Source organism: Pelecanus crispus, chromosome 12, assembly GCF_030463565.1.
Source record: "Pelecanus crispus isolate bPelCri1 chromosome 12, bPelCri1.pri, whole genome shotgun sequence".
Taxonomy (NCBI): domain Eukaryota; kingdom Metazoa; phylum Chordata; class Aves; order Pelecaniformes; family Pelecanidae; genus Pelecanus; species Pelecanus crispus.
In genome coordinates, this window is record NC_134654.1 from 8,112,325 (window position 1) to 8,132,928 (window position 20,604).

Below are 20,604 nucleotides of genomic sequence, written 5' to 3' on the forward strand. Positions count from 1 at the left end.
AACAGCCCCAGCCTTGCTTTGCAGATGCAGAAACCGAGGTAAGGGGCAGGAAGGGCTCTGGCAGAAGACCCACATCTCTCGTCGCCATCACCATCGACCTGTGTGCCTGCACCTCTTTTGAGACAAGTTTTGCCTTCAGGTCCTGGTGGGGTGCCCTCACTGTCGCAGGGTGAGAGGGAAGTCAGGGCAGGAACTGACCCCAAACTCTCTCTCCCTCCCAGGTGCTGCTGGTGGCGAGGCCGCCCACGCCAGCATGGCTCTCTACAACAACGGGGCCGACGTGCCTTCGCCCCAGGAAGCCTCCAATGGCTTCTCGCAGCCCAGCGCCTCGGGTACGTGGCACAAGGGCGAGGAGGAGGTGCGGCTGGTGGAGCCCAGCCTGGTGAAGAAGGCTCACCGGGAAATCCTGGACCACGAGCGCAAGCGGCGGGTGGAGCTGAAGTGCATGGAGCTGCAGGAGATGATGGAGGAGCAGGGGTGAGTGGCAGGGGCTTGGGGCTGGGCTGGAGATAGACCCCGTGGCTTGGGAACCTTTTGACCCACTTGTAGCTTGTTCTCCCCCTTTTTCCTCCCTCAAAAAATACCTTAATGTGGCAAATATCCCCTGTTGGAAGTAAATCCACTTTTGGGCATATCAGACAGCTTTGGGGTGGACTGGTGAGCTTGTGAAGCTAAACACCTCCAAGAAACGCAGACCTAGGAGTGCATCCACACACATGTTGGAGGCTTGCTCTGGCCCCTCCGCTTGGAAATCTGGGCTTCCAGCTCATCGTGCTGGGAAAGCAGAGGCAGGAGGGAGGCAGCCATCAGCCCTGCCTGTGCCTGTGCCCCATGTGCCTGGGATGGGAGATAGTCCTCCTCTGTCTCTCATGTTGGGGACATGAAGGAGAGCTGATGTTTAGTCCCAGGCGAGGCGGTTTTGGTGCTTCAGTTTGTTGTCCTGCCTTCCTTCTCTGCCCCCAGTTTGGGGTGAGAGGATCCCTCCCATCCTGCCATGCCCCTGGCTGTGCACCACGAGCTGCTCCGCACCCTTTGCTCTGCCCCAGGGAAGGAAAGGGCTGAGGGAAAGTCTGAGGGGCCAGAGAACATCCCTGCCTGGGTGGGCAGGAGGGGCTGGGGGGCCAGCGAGGAGACCCCCCCATCCCCACCGGACCCATGGCTGTGCTGCTGGCTGCCCCATAGCTCCAGCACCAGCCAAAAAGCCTGATCCCCCTGACAGCTCGCTAAAACCTGATGGATGGACCGAATTCTTCGGCACATGTGGGTAGACGGGGACTGGTATCAGCTGGGGAGAAGGAAAATGGATTGAGGGAAGGCTTCGCCAAGGCTTTCATTAAGAGCGCAAGCGTGACCTAGAATTAAATTGTCTCACACAGACTGGAATAATGATTGTGCCTAATTTGTCATTATGGAAATAAATAAGGCTGACCTGGCGCCTTGGGGAGCCCAGAGCCTCCTGTTGGGTTCCCGCGCCCTACTAGGGATCTTACTACTAGTAGTACCATTACTGCGATGGGTAATAGCAATATTGCAATCGGTATTGTTGTTATTGCTATAATTGCCTTTGCTATTATTAAGGCTATTAATAACGATGATGACGGTGATACACCAAAATGATAATATAATTACAGTAATAATCTTGGTCAACCTGGTTAATCCTCCGCCTGCTCTTTCCCTCCACACAGGGCTCTCCAGGGGGGGTGGGGAGGGGGGGTTGCATGGGAAGCGCTTTGCACCCCTGAGGTTTCTGCCTGGGCTGGGGGCTGCATTCTGGCCACGGCCTCAGGGGAGTTATTGGCAAGGGCAGGGCCCCTGGGATGAACGCGTCTGACAGCAGAGGTTTTGTGGGGATTTAAGCGCTCCCTTGTTTCCTTAAACACGGATGGCTCCTCCTGCCTGCACTGTACCCGGCTGCTGCTCACTCTGGGCTGCCTGCGCCGTAGTTCCCTGTCTGCAGGGTGGATTTCTTTTCTGGAAAAGAAGTGTCAGCAATTTTTCTTTCTTTCCCAAAGTGTTAAATGCAAAACCAAAATCCCTCCAACAGGGTTATAAGCAGCACTGGGGGGTGCAGGAGGAAAGGGGCTGGCAGGGTGCTCCTGCCTCCATCACAGGATCGCAGGATTCAGGGGGGGTTCCACACCTTGGCCTTGCCCCCCGCAGATTTGCTAACGGCCCAGCCGCAGTGGCCCATCTGTCACCTCCTGTTTGGCCTCGCGTCCCCTCTCCAAGAGCATCGGCCGCATCCGTAATATGCTGCAGCAAATGCTTGTCTTCTAAGGCGGACATCTTCCTTCTGCCGCTGGCCGGCTGATGCTGACGGCATGGCTGGGGCTGGCGGCTCCATCCTTGCGGGATGGCCACACTCTGCTCGGCTGGCTGCACCGGTGGTGAGGGTATGGTGCAGAGCAGCATTTGGAGGTGCTGCCCTGTTTTTAGGGCCCCCCCATGCCCAGGCAAGGTGCAAGGCAAGGTGAAGCGGCCGGGGCTGCCTCCATGCCCAGTTAGCTGCCCTCCTCCTGCACAGGAGTCCTGGCCGGCTGGGGAATTAATGAGAACCTTTCAGTGCAAATGATCTCATTAATATTAATTCCCCTCTTCTCACTGCTCCCCTTCGTGGGCACTGCAGGGGATGCGGGTGTTGCCGTGTGTCCCTCTGCACCCAGGGGCACCGAGGGGCACCCACAGTTCCCTGCAGGGCGTTGGCATCCTCAGCACATGCTCTGCGAGGTGCCAGCCTCAGGGGCCATGGGGCTCAGCCAGGCTCTGACACCCAGTTTTCTGGGCTCGTTAGTGGTGATGCTGATGGGATGTGATGGTGAGGATGGGCTGCGAGCAGCCCCTGTAGATGGTGTGGCTGAGGACCTGGATGCACATGGAGCCTGTCCCCTTCCTTCCTAGAGCAGCAGGGTGGCGGTGACACAGGGCCTCTCTCCCTTTGCCCTGTCCCCGGGGACAGTGCCGAGAGCACCAGGGGTCCCTCCACTGCATCCCTCAGTCTGGATGTTTTTGGTCGAGGGGGATGCTCAGGTGCCCTTGTGCAGCCACAAGATGCGGCACAGGACCACCCACCCAGGGCTGTCACCCATCCCTCCCTGGGGACGCCTCAGGGACAGCTGGAGTGCCATGGTTTGCCGCGGCTGTTCTCAGATGCCAGGGACAAAGTGATTAGTGTCTCTCGTTAATAACCCTGCAGCGGCCTGAGTCAGCGTTCGGTGTTAGCGCAGAGCTGGCTCGGCTGCCGGGGCCCTGGTACAGCGCAGGGACGGGCGAGGGAGGTTTGCAATGGGACAGAGGCGCCCGGCGCAAACCCCAGCCTTGCCAGCTGTGATGCTGGCACTGCCGAGGGGGTTCAGCAGAGATGTGCCCCAAAATCTGAGGCAGTGGGGGGGGAATGACAACCTCATGGCCATCCTCTTCTTTTATCCCTTCCTAATGTCCATTCTGCTGCCAAGCACTGCTGGGAGGGGCAGGCAGGAGAGCAAAGGGCACGGAGGATGGTGGCAAGGGACCAAGCAGAGGGACCTGCTCTCCTCCAGGCCCTGATGACGGTCACCATGCCACCTCTCCTTCTGACCAGCCTCTTGGGCCACATGTCACTCCCAAAGGTATGGAGGTCCTCAGCAGGTCCCTGGGGAAACCACGCTCTGGCCATGGAAGCCCTGACTGTGTCTTTGCCCATCCAGGTACTCCGAAGAGGAGATTCGGCAGAAAGTGGGGACCTTTCGGCAAATGCTGATGGAGAAGGAAGGCGTGCTCACCAGGGAGGACCAGCACGGGCGCCAAATGTAAGTGAGGCAGCTCCGATTTGGCCCATCTGTGCTTCCTGTCTGTCCCTCATCCCAGAGAGGCACATCCCAGATTGCCTCTGAGTATCGATGGATGGGTGGGTGGGTGGATTGATGCAGAGAGGGTGTATATATAGGGATGGGTGGATAGATGGATAGACATAGAGAGGGTATATAGGGTTGGAGGGATGGGATGGATGGTTGTTTGGCTCATTGGTTGGATGATTTGTTGATTGGTTGGTTGGTTAGTTGGTTGGAGGCAGGGTTTGCTTCTCTGGAGAGGTTAGAGGTTATCCTGCACTGGTCTTTTGGAGACCTCAGAGTGCTTTATAGAGGCCAACGTTACAATGCTGCTGTCACAGATGATGAAACTGAAGCACAGAAGGTCTCGATGCTTGGCTCACCCCACCAGCCAGTGGCAGAGACCAAGCTGCAGGTTTGCTGTGCCTCATCTCTGCCCACTCCTGCCTCTTTGGGTCACCTCTCCTGCTCTCACCAGGGCTGAAATTACAGCTTCTGCCTCCAGCCAGGCAAGAGCACCAATCTCCAGTCCTTACTCTTAACTCCATAGTGCAGAATAGTCCTTCTGTCTCCAGGTGTGAAGCTGGGGTAACAGCTTGGCTGGAGATTGTTTGGGAGGTTGGCTGCTGTTCTGTAACCTTGGTAATATTTGTTTTAGCAATAATGATCATTAATAATAGTAATAATAAGTTGTGTTGCAAGGGTCCCAGCAGGGCTCAAGCTTGCTTTTCACCTGGGTAGACCCAGAGCTTGCATCTCCATCAGGCTGGTGTAACCCCAAGGAGCCCCATGGAAGAAGCTTCTCCAAGGACCTCCTGCCCTGTGCCTCTGCCTCCTAATCGCTCCTCATGCTGCCTGGTCCCCGGGGGCTACTTCTGCCCCAGGGGGGCTTGGGGCTCGGGTTAGGTGTCCAAAGCAACCCAGCTCCTGCTGGGGACGTGCCACTCGCTCCTTCTGCCCCACGCAGGACTGTCCCTGGCCTCGCGAGGGTCCACCCAGGCTCGATGATGATTTATCTGCACAGTGCTTAATGGCCCAGGCAGCGTGGCTGGCCCGGCGTGCACCATCCATCAGCCTGGAAACCAGGTCACTTGGGACAGGAATAGATGCTGCAGGTTCACTGAATATTAATGCTTCATTAGGGTCAGGAAATCAGGGCGACGGGGGAGGCAGGGAAGCCGTGGCGGCAGGGAGAGCCTTCCTCCTACCGCTCTGCCGGCACACTGGGCAGGGAGGGACACAGCTCAGCTGTGCCCAGCCTGGGATGGGTGCATGGCCCTGGGGAAGCACGAAGCATTCAGGGTCCTCCTCCAGGCAGGAAAAACAAAGGCATGGGCAAAAAACCGCAACCTGCCCAGGTCACCAAGCATCAGGGAGAGGTGTTAACAAGTGGCCTTTGCCCATGGGGGACTGAGTCATCTCCAGGGCATCTTCCCAGGCAGGCTTGTTAGGACTGGTGCTGTAATGAGCACATAGGGAAGCCAAAGGTGTATTAAGGTTACCCAAGCAGCCCTAGCTGTCACCTTTGTGGGCTTGCTTTTGCAATATGAAGGGTAATCATTAAAGATTAGCCCAGGAGCTATAAATAATAGTGCTGAGCTGGAAGGAGCAGTCTCAAAGCAAAGGATTGCTCAGAGGAGAGCAAAGCCACAGGTGCTTGGAGGAGGCTGGTAGGAGCTGGGTCAAAAGGAGGTGGTTCCTCAATGCAGTGGGGACCTGAGCTGCCGAAGTCCCTGCCAAAGGATGTCCTGGGTGCAAAAGGTCTGTGCTGGTTGAAGAGGCTGGACAGAGTTAAATAAACTTTAAATAAAGAGCCACAGCCCCTGCGGTGGCTGCAAGAATACTCAGCGAAACATCTCATGGGCTGGTCCTGCTCCAGCACCTCTCCGGACTTTTACAGCTCAGTCTTTGGCTGCCAGGACTATGAGTCTGAACCAGCTTCTCTTGTTTCAAAGCAGATGCGAAAGCTCAGCACCATCTGCAAAACTCCCCATGGGAAACTGAGGCACCAAGCAGAGCTGTGACCACCTGAGTCCCCGGCTTGCTCTCTGTGCTCTTCCAGCTCCCATCTCTGTGTGTGCACAGCCCGGCGATACAGCCCAGTCCCCAAGGAGTAACTGCTTGATGGACAGGCTGGTGGGCTTGAAAACAAACGTGTGTGCCAGGCGGGGAGGGATAATTGGGGCAGCACAAGCCCATCTTGAGTCACTGAGCACAGCTAATGGGTGAGATGCTGGCAGCAGGCTCTGGCGTGGAGCACTGCCCACTCACAGAGCGGAGTCCAACAGGGAATCATCCCTGCTCACTCCTCTGTTTTCCTCTTTTCTCCCCCTTCCCATGGTTGGGTGGGTAGTTGAAAGGCCGTTTCTGCCCTTGGGGCATGGCCAAGGCAGGAATCGCTTGGAGAGGACCCAGAAAGCCATGGCTGCAGTGCAGAAGGGAGCCCAAGACCCGCTTGAGTGATCATCCATGGTCAGGAGGAGGATGCCTCGCTTCTAGTTTTGGTCCAAACCATTTTTAATTGGGTTAAACAGCCCAAGGCCTGCCTGTGGCCAGGGATGCCAACACGTGCAGCTCCCAGATCTGCTGTCTGGGGCTGGGAGTGTCCCTTTGCTCAGCCGGAGGTGCTGGCAGGGCTGCCAAGGGACTGGTGCCGTGGGGGCTGTGCTCCACTGGCATCCCTGGCTGCATGCCTCTGGGCTGGGAAGGGCGGAGGAGCCCACATGGGGTTTCTGAGGGCAAATGTCCCTTGGGAAGCAAGAACCCAGGCTGGTGTGATGCTGGGCACCTCTAGGCACGGCCCCATCCACTACGATTCCCTCCAGATCATCTGGATGGCCTTGTCCCTCCTGGGGTGAGATGTCCTGTGTCCCCCAAGAAGGGGGGATTTGATGCTGCTCCTGGGGCTGATGGCAGAGGAGGACCGGGGAGGTGGGGGATGGCAGGGAGATTCTGGGCGGGGGACTCCTGGGTCCCTCCTGCCTGCCTGGTCCAGCTGCCAGGCCTCTGCCAAGCCCTGCCTGCAGCCCCAGTAGTCAATGGCAACCTCCTGATGGTTACCATGGCAGCAGGAAAAATTAATGCTGACGAGGTCACTCAGGAGGGAGAGGAGACCCCGGTGGCTTCAGGCCTGATGTCCCCCCACCCCACCTTGGCTGGCCCAGGGCATGCATCACCCATCACCTGCCTGAAGCTCTGGTGCTGAGCTGGCAAGCACACTGGGGCGACGGCCTCAAAGCCTGGATCATCCTGGGCAGCTCCCGCTGGTGGACGGATAATCCCCCGAATCCCCCAAGCCTCCTGCCAGCTCCTCGCACCCTAGTCCAGCCCCACTGCCTACCTGGGCTGACCCCAGCCCCTCTCTCAGCCCCAGCACTTGGGCAGTACCAAAAGGGGAGATGGTGGCCCAAGCCCCATGGTGTCCCTGTGCCAGCCTGGTGGGGATTTACTGCAGGGACAGGAGCCCCAGGGAGATCCTAGAAGAACCCCACCATAAGGTGACACCGCAGGGGTTTGCTGCATGTGGACCTCAAGTGATGTGACCAAGGTCCCCTGGGGATGCTGTGGCGGAGGGGATGTCCCCCAGCTCCTGCAGCTGCACCGGGGCTACCTCAGGCTTTCCCCCAGCCACTCCCACAGGAAACGGGGAACAGGGAGCCCTGAATTAATCCTGCATTTCCTCCTTTGACAGCGTGATAGAGAACCATCATGGGGCAGATGGGGAGGAGTACCTGGTGGAGTACCCTGACTATGGCGAGGGCTGCCTGCTGCAGTGTGACTGCTCGGCCGAGTGCTACCATGAGGACAGTGGCCACTGCGAGTACAGGTCTGGCTGGAATGGCAGCAGGGATTCTGGGTGTGCACAGGGAGCCTGTCTCCCTGCCTGCCAGGTCCCCACTGGGGGACACGGAGGCCAGGAGAGCCCTGGGTGGCCACCCCTTCTCCCCCTGACCCTGTCTGCCTTCTCCTTGCAGGCTGAAAAGACGCTCAAGCAGCTCCACCTCTCCTCCGCCCAAGAAGAAAAAGAAAAAGAAATCGGGTCACCGCCGGAGCCGGTGAGTCCCTGGCTGTCCCTGCACTGTCCCCTCTCCCGGGAGGCTCACCCCTTCCCCAGGGTCTGGTGGAGCAAGTTCCCCCACTTTGGGGGGCAGTGCACCCCCAAACGTGCACCCTCAAGAGGTGCAATGCATCTGCACACACTGGCAGTGCAACACGCTCACATGTGCACACACGCACGGCACTGTGGGATGCACCGTCAGCCACCCAAGTGCACACACTGGTGGAACCTTGCCCCCTCCATGCTGGGAAGGAGCCAGCAGCTGCAGGGCATAGCACTGGGCAGGATTTGGCTCCCTGAAGGGTCTGGCTCCATCCAACCTCTGGTCCCCTCCCTGGCTAGTGCTGGCTGGCTGGGCAGGACGCTATCCCTAATGTCTCTTTCTTCTCTGCCTTCCCCACGGCAGCAAAAAGAGGAAACCCGGCTCGGAGCGCAGGTGAGTGCTCGCCAGGCTGGGTGGGCTGCGGGGTCCCCGCTGGGCATGCAGGGCCACCAGGCACAGGCTGGCCTCTGCTGCCCAATGTCCCCCTCTGCAATCCCAGGGGGAACTGGCCACACTGTCTCCTGTTGGAGGCTGCAGAGCCCACGAGGTGGCAACGGGATACAGCAGGATTTGGGTGCTCAGGCACTGAAGGCAGCTGGAGCCCTTCTGCTAAAAGCCTCTTTCTATCCCCCACCCCAAATCCCCCCAGGCAATAATTGCCATGCGATGTTCGTGCATCCCGTGGGTGGTCCAGGGGAAGCAGGGTGCTGAGGGCAGCGGGAACGGGTCTCCCCTGGGCCACAGGGATGAGGCTGGGACGTCTCTTGCTCCACCCTCAAGGGCACCCACTTTTCCCACCCCCCCCAGCTGTGACAGCTCTTCACCCATCCGCAAGGAGAAGAAAAAGAAGACTGGAAAGAAACACAGACGCGACAGGTAGGATGGACACCACATCAGGCTGGGGACAGCGGCTGGTTGGGGACAGAAGGGCTGGCTGGGGACGGTGAGGCTGGTTGGCGGCTGCCAGGCCCTTGGGCTGGGGTGGGATGGAGGCACGGACAGGGATGGATGGATGCTGGTGGCTCTTCATGGGGCCATCACCTCCTCACAGCAGCTGTCACCTGCCCCATCCAGCAGCCCATCTTGGGGCCACCCCCACGCCCTTGTGCCCATCCCCGGGAGCTGCCCGGCCTTCGCTCCCCACTGGCCGGTTCCATATGTCTCCTTCATCTCTGCCTCCTCTTCATCCCTCAGGTCTGAGTCGGGGTCACGGAAGAAGAGAAGACACAGGTGAGAGTGACAGCTGCCGGGAGCCACCCCACTGCCACCAGCGCTGGCTGCCAGCTTCCCCCGTCGGGGACACCCTGTCCCCTGCCCTCCCGCTGTCCCCATCCCCTCCGCCCATGGGGACAGACCCCGTGCCACTGGGCAGGGGATGGACCGGTTGGGCACAGTGGGTGTGAGCGTGGGCTGCCATCACCCACCGTCTGTCCGTCTATCCCTCGCCTGGTGAGTGTCCCCCTCACCCCACAGACGGGCACTGCTGGGCGTCCCCCACTCTTGGAGGTGGCACAGGGCCACTCTGGGTGCCTGCAGGGTCCCACACAGCCCCGAATCTCCCCCAGGGGAGAAGGGATGATGTTGGGCAGCCGTGGCCAGGGCAAGCCCCGGTTGTGCCCTGCTCTGCGGATGCCCTCTGCCGGCACAGCTATTTTAGGGTGAAAGAAGTAAAAAAACAGGCAAAGGGTGCCTGGGTGGGCAGAGGGGCTCAGAGGAGGCTGGTGCAGGGTGAGGTGAGCAGAGGGGTGACAACAGGCCCGAGCCCTGTGGGTGCTGAGCAGAGCTGGTCCCCGCCATTCCACTGCCACCCCCTCCTGCCCAGCCTCACTGACCGGCACATGGTCCCCATGGTTCCCCCAAAGCCAGCCAGGACCCCCACCACAGTTTGAAGCTTGTTGGAGCCCAGCTCCAGGCAGGTCATCCCCATCACTCCTCCTGCAGCCTTGGCGGCTCTGGGGGTGCCGGAGAAGTCCCCCCCTCAAAGGTGCTGCCCCGGCTCCAGTCTCTTCAGCTTGTGGCTCTTCCCACAGGTCCCGGAGCCCCAAGAACAAACGGAAAGAGAAAACCAAAGAGCGCAAGAGGTGAGGGACCAGGAAGGCGGGGGCAGCGGGGCGGTGTGCCCCTCTCTGTTCCCCACTGTGGCAGCTCAGCTTGCCCCTTGGCCCCCCCGGCCGCCCTTTCCACAGGTCCCGCAGCGAGTCCCCGGCCTGGCGCTCGCACCGGCGCAGCTCCTGCAGCTCCCACAGCGCCTCGCTCTCCTCCGACGACAGCGGCTCCAAATCCCCCAGCAGGTAGGAGCAGCCTGGGACCCCCCGCCCCACCACCAGCCTGCATTTCAGGGGGCAAGGAGGAAGGTGGCAGAGGTGTCCCCATGGTGGGGACCCTTAAGGGATGGAGGGCAGGGAGATGGGTGGCAGAGGTGTCCCCATGAGGGGGATCTTTGGGGATGGAGGGTGGGGAGGCAGGTGGCAGAGGGACGTGGAGCCTTATGGGATGGAGGGCATGGAGGTGGGTGGCAGAGCTGTCCGCACAATGGGGACCCTCAGGGGGATGAAAGGGAGCAGGACAGTGCTGTGGCATCTGGGGGCGGGGTTGGGAATGCGGTGCCTGGCTGGGGTTTCAATTTTGAAGCAGAGACAGCACAAACCACCAAATTTCATCCCGTTTCTTGCATTGGCAAACCATGTCCCGCCATCTCAGCCTGGCAGCCCTGCCAGAGCCGGGCGAAGGGCAATGCCGTGCCAGGCTGGGGGCAGGGGCGATGCCAGCGGCTCATGGTGCGGTGCCCCGCAGGCTAAGCCCCAAGCGCCGGCAGGACGGCCCCAAGGGCAGCAGCGCCCGCTCCAGCCGCAGCCCATCCTCCCCCTCGCCCCGCCGCTCGGCCTCGCCGCACCAGAACGGGCACAAGGGCAGCGCCCAGAACGGCCGCCACAGCCACGGCGCCCCGCTCCCGGAGCCCACGGATGTACGTAGGCTTTTCTTGGATCACCGTTCGCTTCCCTCCCCTCCTCCCTCCACAGGACCCCACCACCCCAGCTCTCCTCTCCCCTTCTTCCCCACTCGCTCGGCTGCCCCCTTGCCCAGCTGGGGTACATGGGGGGATGTGGGGTGCAGGCTGCACCCCCCCAGCACCCCTCAACCTTCCGCTGGGTGCACGGTCTCCCTGGGGGAGCCAGCCCATCACCTCGGGGCAGGTATGGGGGCAGCCAGCAGGTCATCCCCCCCCTGCAAAGCCACACATCGCTCTGTGGATGTCACCCCCCGGGGATGAGGGCTCGGCAAGACAGGGTCACCACCGGGCTCAGCACCTCCCTGGGAGTGGATTGAGCCCAAACAGCCAAGAAATGGGTAAATCTGGAAAATTCTTGCTTTCCCACCAGCCCCAACCCTCCCCAGCGCAAAGGTGCCAGCACCAGCGCTCAAGACCCCAGCACCCAGTTTGTGCCCAGTCTGGGGACTGGGGTTAGGCCAGGCTAGGGTTTGGAGGGGGCTTGGTGCTGGGTGCTCAGTGTTTAGGGACTCAGGGTCCCCATGGCTGGTGACACTGGAGCTAGGTGTCCCCAGCTCTGCCTCAGTGTCCCAGGGGTCCCAGTGAAGCCTGGGGGGCTGCTCCCACGCTGAGTGGGGCAAAGCCCTAACCCAGCAGGACCAGGGGACCAGCCCCAGTTTAACCAGTGCTGGGGTGGTGAGGAGCCTGCTGCGGCTGGAGGCAGGGCTGAGTGAAGGCAGCGCGCTGGGGGACCCCACTAATGGGGGGCACACAGGCCCCTGCTCGCCCCAGGGGACTTTATTCCCACGGGCGAGGTGCTGTGGGGATGCTCCCTGGCTGGCAGCACCCAATGCTCCACCCCAGCGCTTGTGGGGCCAGGAGCACCCCAGGAAATGGGGCCAGGAACCCCCCACCCCATATCCACATCCCCTTTGCCCTCCCCGGCCTCCCATCCTCAGCCCAGCACCCAGCACCCCCCAACAGCACCCAGCACCCTGTCCACCTCTCGGGGCAACTCTCTGCTTTCTTCTTTCCTGTGGTTTCGGCTGGGGCGTGGGGGGGTTCGGGTGCCAAGCACCCACCCAGGCACCCGGCTTGCCCCACTCTCCCCCTGCCCACCGCCCCCAGCACCCAGCATCGCCCAGGCCGCCGAGCTCCCATGGCTCCCCGGCACCAGCGGGACTTTTCTCCAACAACTTTCTCTCTCTTTCTCTCTCTCTCTCTTCTTTCGCTCTCTGGTTTCTATTTTTTATTTTTTTTTTCTTTTTAATCCCATCTGTGTTTTTCTTTAGCCTCCCATTTGAAAAAAACCCAAACGGTAATATACACTTCCATTTCTTGCTCAGCAGAAGCAGGGACGAGGGGGAGGGAAGGGCAATGAAACGTGCTTTTTTCCCCCCCGCCTTATTTTAGTTTCCTTTCTCATTATTTCTTTTCTTTTCCCTTGTGATGTACAGAAATGCAAACGATATATATCTTTCTTCCTCCCCTTCGTCGTTGTGTTGTTCTAGAATTTTTTGCTTTTGTGTGTGTTAATGTGGAGAAGGAAAAAAAAAAAAGCAGATGTGTTTTCTAAATATTTACGACCGCTGAACATTGTATTTCCATTTTCTATATTTTGAACGAGGAATTTAAAAGGGAAGATAACCGAGCAGCTCTACACCGCAAAGGTGGCGGGCTTGCTTCGATACTGCAGAGCGAATTATCCTTTGCCTCCTTGAATTGGCTACTGCCCCATTGCCTGGGCTGGTGGCCGGATCCTGATGCTGTGGGCGTGGTTTTCCTCCACGTTGCAGGATGAGGCCCTTAGGTGCTGGGTTATCCACCCCGCCAAGCCGAGCACCTTGCGGCCATCCTGCACCGCATCCTGCATCCCAGCAGGACAGGTGCTGAGCACCTTTGGTACCCGGCCCTCCCCACCCTGCCTCCTGCAGACCCCCCAAAAACTCTGGACTCAGCCCGTCTCCCGGATGAGCCATGCCCCCCCAGCACCTCCAGAGCCACCAGGAGGAAGGGGTGCCCCGGGGTGCTGCATGGCGTTGCCTTCCCTTTTAAATACCCAGTCCGGTCTCCATCCATCCCTGCTGCCTTCCCCAGCCTTCCTCCCGGGTGTCTCCTCCTCCTCCTCCTCCTCACCCACATGCACCCTCCAGCCCCTCTTTCTCTCTGGTTTTCTTTGGGCCAACACAACCCAAGAACCCTTGCTGTGTCCTACCTCCATCCATCACCTTCCCTGCATGTTATCCGGGACTTTGCCATGTTATATAGCGACTTCTTAAGACTGAAACGCAGCCGGGTTACAGACACCAGCCAGCAAACCCTACCGCGGCCGCCCCGCTCGGCAGCCAGCCACAGCCTTTCCATTTAAAAAAGGAAAAATTAAAAAACCCCAAACCCTAATGAGACCAATTTTAAAATAATTAAGAAAAATCTAAGCAAAGCAAACGGGATTAGCCGAGGGGTCTGGATCGCCGTACTAAAGAGTCCTTGTCTTTTTCCCATTCTGCCCTCCAAATGTGGAGATTATTGTTTTCTTTTTTTATTATCGCATTCCTGTCACTGCCAATTGCGAAGGTAGGTATTTCGTCCACCTCTGCACGTTCACTTCTGCAGATGAGCCTGTTGAAAAGCACCGTAGCTTGATTTAATGTTATTTTCTCTTTCTTTCGGACTTTCTTTCTCTTTCTTTCTCGCTCTCCTTCTCTGTCTCTCTTTCATTTTGTCTCTTTTTGGTGGCTATATATATATTTTTTTTATATGGTTTTCCCCAGTTAGCTGCAAAGCCATGCTCTTCTCTTACGTTCTTTATTTATATTTTTTTGCCCTGTCCACGTAATATTTTTTCTTTCTTCCCCCCTTTTCTCTTCCCCGTCTCCTTGTGCCGTCGGTAGAATGCATTTCTGTGTCTTTCAGCCCTCCGACTTTGTGTTTGTTTCCACCCAGGGGCCGAGCACGGCTGCTCTGTTTTAGTCCCCCCTTAGGGCCGGGTAACGAAGGCGAACATAATTAGCGAGGAATAGGGGCAGTGGCCAGAGCCCGGGGGTGGGAGCAGCAGCAGATCCTGGGCACAGGGTTTCAGGGTGGATGGATGGGGCAAGAAATGAGAAATTTGGGGAGATGTGTGGGTTTAGCCCCTCCTTGGGCCATGGCGGACAAAAAAACCCCAGCCCAGGGAAAATACTGGGGGGGCTGCAATGGGAAAAGGTTGAAGTCTTTGTCTGTGGGCATCACGGTCCCCGAGCGGCAGGGGACGGTGTCCCAACCCTGGCCGTCCCATCCCTGCAAGCCCCCAGCGTGTGTTTTCCCTTTGGGGCTGGGCCTTTGCCAATTTGGATTTATTTGGGATGCTTTTTCCTTTTGTTGCCTTCCTGCACAGGGTTTGGGTGGGAATCCCACATCCCGCAGCCTGAGCCCGTGGCATGGCCATCCGGCACTGAAATACCGCCCTGGGAAAGAGGAAACCCCTCCCTTTCTCTCTTCTCCTTCCTCTTCTTCTTCTTCATCTCTGCTTTTCCCTGCCTGGACGAGGGGCTGGGCACGGGCTCAGCTGAACCCCCCTTCCAGGGCTGCTGCATCCCCTTGGAGGGGTCCGTGTCCCCCGGCGCTTGCAGGGCAGCTTGTGCCATGGGCAGGGCTGGCCATCACCACCAGCCTCTCCTGTCGCTGGAGCAATTGCAGCAGCAGAATGTTGTTAAAAAAAGACCCCCAAATCCCCCCATTTTGGCTCTAGGAGGCTGGTGTGCGGCTGGAGGTGTTGGCTTATCCGTGGGGACGAGGAGGTGATGGAGGACATGCCACCAGTGGGGTGCAGAATGGCTTATGTGACCCCCCCACCTCAGGTTGCTCGGGGACGTGGTGGCCTCATGTCCTTTTTGCAGCATCTTCATGGTGGTCCCCAGGCTCCCACCCTGGTGCCTCGCCCACTTCTCTTTTAGGGGAGAACAGCGGCATTTAGGGGGTGGCGGGGTGGGTGGAGAGAACCTCGTCCTCCAGGATTAACTGACCAGGCGTGTTGGGGGTGAAGGGCTGGTGGGGAACTGGGGTCACCGGCCCCCAGCTTAGCCCCGGGCACGGTGACACAATCCCGGCAGCACCCCAATCCCCCTGAACCCGGTTAGATGCCCTCAGCCGGGCTCAACACTGCCCTGCGCAGGATTTGCCCCTCCAGGGATGCTCAGGAACCCACACAGGGCTGCGGCCGGGGGAAGGCAATCCCCAAAGCCCTGCGAGCCGGGGTTTGCCAGCTCAGTCGTGGCCAGCGGTGCAGCAGCTATTTCCACCCGTCTTTTTGGTCTAGCAGCGTCTGCAAAGATGGGGGGAAAATCCCAGGTGGCAGCTGCAGCTCAGAGGAGCTCAGATATTTGGGAGCCGCTGCGTGCTGGACCCCGGGGCCGGGCAAAATCCCCCCAGCTCTCAGCAAGAGCCTGGTGCGGGGCCTTGGCCGTGGCGGTGGCCCAGGGTTCCCCCCGTAGGAGAAGTGAGTCGGTTTGTTTTATTTCTCCTCTCTCTGTCTCTGTCTCTGTCTCTCCTCCTTCTCTCGCTCTTTCTTTCTCTCTTGCATTTTTGTGAATCTAATGATGCACTTATATTGCCCCGCTTTTCCCTTCTCTTCATACCTTACCTACTAAAGGAGGAAATGCCACTTTTTTGGTAAGTGGATGTTAACCAAGAGGGACTTAAAAAAAAAAAAAAAAAAGCATATAATGGAAAAAAAAAAGGAAGCAGAAAGCAAAGTCTGTGTTGAGTGCTGATGAGGACTTAGCAGTTCCCTGCAGAGTCACAGCTAACAGCTCAATGCGTGTCCCAGAAGAGCTCAGAGACATTCGTTTATCTCAGTAATGAGGACATTTGTGAAGTTTTGCTTTGTTTTTTTAATTTGATTTGATTTGATTTGGATGGTTTTTCTTCTTTCTTTTTTGGTTTCTTTTTGCCTTCTCGCCCCTGGCCCCCCACCCCCGGCCTTGCCCTCCATTGTCGCTCTGTGCCGTCCTCCTCGTTTCTTGATTTGTTTTAAGCCGAAAGCCGTACTATCTATAAAAACTACACATATCTGAACATATATCTCTCTATATATGTGCATGCCTCTGTGTGAGCAGACCCCCCCATCACCTCCAGCCCTCTTTGGTTCAACCCCTTCCCCTCGGCTCAGTCTGATTTACTCTCCCCCACCTCCCCACCTTCCCTCCTCTCATCTTTTCTTTTTTCCCCCCATTTTGCTCCCTTTGTTTGGGTTTTACCCCCCTTTTCCCTTCCCCTTTCTTGGTTGGGGTGGGCGGGCGCCGGGGTTTGCTTTATCCCTGCTCCAAGTGTTTTTTGGGGGGGTTGTTTCTTTCCCTTTGAGCTCTCCCTCCCTGATGACTTGGGGGTTTCTTTTTTTTTTTTTTGCTCCCATCCCACCCCTTCCTTTGGGTTTTTTTAAATTTTATTTTAATTTTTTTTTTTGGCGTTTTGCATGCGGAGGTTTGCATGACCCACATTGTTGAGGGCGAGAGGAAGGTGCAGGGTAGCGTCTGTGTAGCCTGCCTTATGCGATGTGCGTTGACGTTGTGAACCGCGCCCCCGGCCCAGCGCCCCCCGTTAAAATCCCCTTTCTCCTTCTTTCTTCTCTTCTTCCCCCCTCCGCCTTTTCCCCCTTCTCTCTCTCTCTCCCCCTTGCCAGAGGCCGGCCTCGGTGTCCTCCTCTCCGCGGGCTCACGGCAGGACAGAGCCGCCATCCCCCCGCGCCCGGGGGGGCCGACACGGTGCCCGCAGCCCACGGTCGCCCACGCCGGAGCGGGCGAAGCACGGCCACCGGCATCACTCCCGCAGCACCTCGCCGCCGCCCCGCCACCGCGGCCAGAGCAAGGGACGGCCACCGGCCCCCCGGGAGCCCCCGCCGCCGCCACTCAGCCCCGCCGGCTACAGCAGTGACTCGGAGGGCTCAGTGGGCTCCCAGGCCTACCACCCCCCGCTCGGCCCCGACAGGAACCATGGCGCCCATGCCAAGAAGTAAGGGGGTCCCCAGGATGGGGTCAAGCTGACCCTGCCGGGACGTGGGAGGTGACCAAGCCTGGCCTCTGATATTTGGGTTGCAGCCCCATGTGGGCACCTCAGTTCCATCCAGGCAAAGCTCTGGGGGCCGCCAAGCTGGGAACCAGGATGGGGTTGGGATGCTCAAGGGATGGGGACGGGGATGGGAATGGGATTGGGGACAAGGATGGGGTTGGGGGTGGGGATGGGGATGGGGACAAGGATGGGGTTGGGGACAGGGATGGGGAAGAGCTGCAGTGGGTCAATGCCAGTGCACTGCGGGAAGGATGATCTCCGCGAGGGATCATCCCAGTGTGGAGAGCAGTGTCTAAATGGTTGCATGCGATTACAGCGTCCCGCAGGGTGCAGAATCCCAAGTGGGCGAGCACCCAATACTTTATCTCTAATGAGATGCAGCCCAGCCAAAAACTGGGGTCATGTAGGTGCGCCTGCTGCTCCCCCATGGGAACCTGGGGTCCCCAGCTCCCACGGGGACGCCCCACCAGCCAGTGTGGGTGGGATGCAAGGAGTTGCTGGGGTCTGCCTTCGCAGGGTGAAGGAGAGGCACCACCGGGGCCGGCCCAACAGCAGCTCGGAGTCGTCGGCCAAGCACTCCCGGCACGCCTCGGAGCGGAGGAAGAGCCCGTCACCCAGCCCCGGCCAGCGCAGCAGCTCCTGGAGCTCCAGCGGCTCCCTCTCTAAGTCCCGCTCCCGCTCCCGGGAGAAGAGAATGGGACGCAGCCGCTCCCGCTCGCCCTCGCCAAAAAAACCCGCCAGCAGGTCAGCCCCCGGGGGGGCTTCATCATGGGGTGTGCAGGCACCAGCAATGGGCTCAGAGAGCATCCGTGGTTTGGGGATGGTCCCGGCTGCCCCAGGGCTCGGGGTGGGGGTTACGGGTCACTGCTGTCCCCGGTGGCACTGGAAGCGCCAGCCCTGGATGGGGGGGTCACCCCCGTGGGGAGCTGCTGTGCGTGGGCTGCCCTCATCCCACCCGGGACCCCAGCCCACACCCCTGACGCTCCTCCTCCTCCTCGTGGTGTAGAGAGAAGGACAACGAGCCCCGAACACGCCACGGTGAACCCGATCCCGCCCGTGCCCGGCGCCGCTCCAGGAGCTACTCCCCCATCAGGAAGAGGAGACGGGACTCCCCCAGCTTCATGGAGCCCAGGAGGATCACGAGGTGGGTCCCGGCACGTGCCAAAGCCTCTGCTATGGCCGCTGGCACGGCCCAGGGCTGAGAAATGCCGCCAGCCAGCCCCGAAGGATGCATGAATGGAAGGGTGGATGGGTGGACAGGTGGATGGGTGGATGGATGGATGGACAAATGTGTGGACAGACAGATGAGCAACTCTGCAGACAGATAGATGACCCTGAGGATGACCAGCTGGGTGAATCAGCTGGCCCAGACAGACAGATAACCAGACTGCCTCCAATATTACAACCTTCTCATCTCTTCCCATTTTGAGGCATGAAAATAGGAATTCATTTTAATCCGTGTGTGCATATTCCAGCAAGACATACGGCCATGAGCGTGCCTCTCCCCTGCCCTCCAAAAGCCGGTTTCTCCTCCTTGACATCCTATTGACTCGGGATCCTGGGCTGTAAGACAGGCAATATTTAGTGCCAGACGAAACGCTGTGTGCATATATAGTACCTCGTTAGCATGCAGCGCTGGCGTGGTACCAGTGGCGAGCTGAGATTACCTCGTTCCTGACCTATTTGTCTCTCCTGCTATCAGCTGGGAGATTGGGGCCACGGGGTACAGGAGGCTGGATTTTCAGAAATCAGCTCTGGCTCGCTGTGGAAGGGGTTTTAATTTGCCTGGGCTGGACTGAAATTGTAAGGAGGGAGGCCAGGAGAAATACTGCTCATAGGGTGGGTTAGAGCTCCCTGCAGCCCTCCCCCATGGATGCCCTGTAAGGAATATGGTCTGGGAAAGCTGCTCCCAGCCCAGAGGAAGGTTTCCCAGCCTGGGTACCACCAGCTGGCTTTGCATCCCTCCTGCTCCATCCCCGAGCTGGGTTTTGCTGGGATGTCCCCAGGAAGGTGGCAGGGCCCGGCTGGAAGCCACAGCCCACGGTCCCTGCGGGGACCATCCCCCATGCCTGTTTCCCAGCCTGGGGATAGATGGGGACGGCAGAGCCATCTCTGCTTGGAGCAGAGCTGTCCCTGTGAGGCTCGGAGGATGCTGCGGGGAGGGGGCAGCCAGGCGAGCATCCCCAGCCCCACTCACCTGCCCCATCACCAAGAGAGAAGCCCCAAGGCCTTTCCTTGCCCTCCTGCCCTGTCCCCGGTCCCTGTCACCCCCCACCACCCCGCGGTCCGTCACCGTGTGGTCCTGCCTCAGTGATGCCAACCTCTCCTTTTCCATTTCATCCCAAGGTCCCTCTCGGAGAGCATCGCCGCCAGCCTGGCTCCCAGGGTAACCTCCCCCCTTCGTCCTCCTCCTCTTCCTCCTCCTCTTCCTCCCGGACCCCTCTGTGTCTCCTCACACCCTAGGATGCCTTCGGCACCCAGCCGTCTCCGGGCCATGCCTGCGTCTCTTCGGTCCCGCTAACACTGGGCCGGGAGAAGGGGGCACGGGGCCAGCTCCTGCACCGGCTCCAGACGTCGCTGCCCCTGTGTCCCCCCATCCCTGCTGCCCATCTTCCTCCTCATCCTCAGGCGCCGGCGGGCCGCAGCTCGCCTCCCGCTAATCCCGAATGTCTCTTTTTCAGCAGCTTTCAATCTTTGGTGTCTGGGAAACACAAAAGCCACATTAACCTGCTCACTTTCTGCCCTCGCTGCTGCCTAATCCAGGACTAACACCCCGGGGGGGCTGGGGAGGAGGAAGGGGATGGAGGGTGGGGGGTGAGGCTGGGCGGCCGCATCCTGACACCATGCAGCTAGTCCAAGCCTGGCCGCCCTGTGGGGATGCTCGGCCGCCCTGGGGGATGCTCAGCTGTGTCGGGAAGCTGGTGCCGGTCCCCCTCCCCGAGCTGCCGCCGGGGTCCTGACTCAGTTTCCCTTTTCTATTTGCAGCGCTCGCAAGCGTCCCATCCCCTACTACCGCCCCAGCCCGTCGTCCTCCAGCTCGCTGAGCACCTACTCCTACAGCCGCAGCCGCAGCCGCAGCTACGACAGCTACAGCACCAGCCGCAGCCGCAGCCGGACTCGCAGCCCCCCCAGCCGCTCCCGCAGCCCCAGCCGCAGCCCCAGCTACAACAGCCGCAGCAGCTCGGAGAGTGCCGGCTTCTGAGCCCCCCTGGCACCCAGCCACAGCCCCCCGCCATCCTGGGCATGCCCCCCCCTCCCGGTTGCCACCTGCACCCCCGGAGGGGACAGGGACCACTGGGGAGTTGGAAAAGAGCCGGGGGGCTGCTAAGGATGGACCTGGCGGCGGGGAAAAGTGAGGGCTGAAAACTCAAATGGGTCCTTGCATCGCCTTGGGAGGGGGTGATTGATTCCCCCCCTCGGGGTGTTTTGGGGGTCGGGATGGGGTGGGGGGGATATCTTTTTATTTCTGCGAGTGCCGGGGTAGGGCGGGATAGGGTGGGCGAGCACAGAGCGAGGGAACAAATTGCTCAGCAGAGACCTTGGGACAAGTGGTGGGGGCAGCTGGGGGCCCCCCCGGGAGTCCCATGTGCTTTTTTGAGTTGGTTTGACTTTTTTAGCACAAGCATATCCTGGGGGGGTGGGCAGGAGGGGGTGTCTCCAGCCC

At 59.5% G+C, this 20,604-nt stretch overlaps 1 protein-coding gene across 1 annotated transcript; it reads left to right on the top strand.

Annotated features, from left to right (window-relative positions):
* Nucleotides 1-253: 253 nt before the first annotated feature.
* On the top strand, nucleotides 254-20,142 carry SRRM3 (serine/arginine repetitive matrix 3). The gene is made up of 14 exons (XM_075720146.1): nucleotides 254-477; nucleotides 3,684-3,785; nucleotides 7,498-7,632; nucleotides 7,781-7,861; nucleotides 8,270-8,299; nucleotides 8,714-8,782; nucleotides 9,101-9,136; nucleotides 9,937-9,987; nucleotides 10,093-10,197; nucleotides 10,700-10,871; nucleotides 16,555-16,883; nucleotides 17,457-17,684; nucleotides 17,947-18,084; nucleotides 19,926-20,142. Exons 1-14 carry the CDS (start codon nucleotides 254-256, stop codon nucleotides 20,140-20,142), a joined length of 1,917 nt encoding a protein of 638 aa, XP_075576261.1.
* Nucleotides 20,143-20,604: the final 462 nt, after the last annotated feature.

Excerpts from the sequence above, each read along its gene's own strand:
- SRRM3 (XM_075720146.1), top strand. The coding sequence starts at position 254 with ATGGCTCTCTACAACAACGGGGCCGACGTGCCTTCGCCCCAGGAAGCC. Across the intron at positions 10,198-10,699 it reads GGCTCCAAATCCCCCAGCAG|GCTAAGCCCCAAGCGCCGGC; the intron begins GTAGGAGCAGCC and ends GGTGCCCCGCAG. Across the intron at positions 16,884-17,456 it reads CATGGCGCCCATGCCAAGAA|GGTGAAGGAGAGGCACCACC; the intron begins GTAAGGGGGTCC and ends CTGCCTTCGCAG.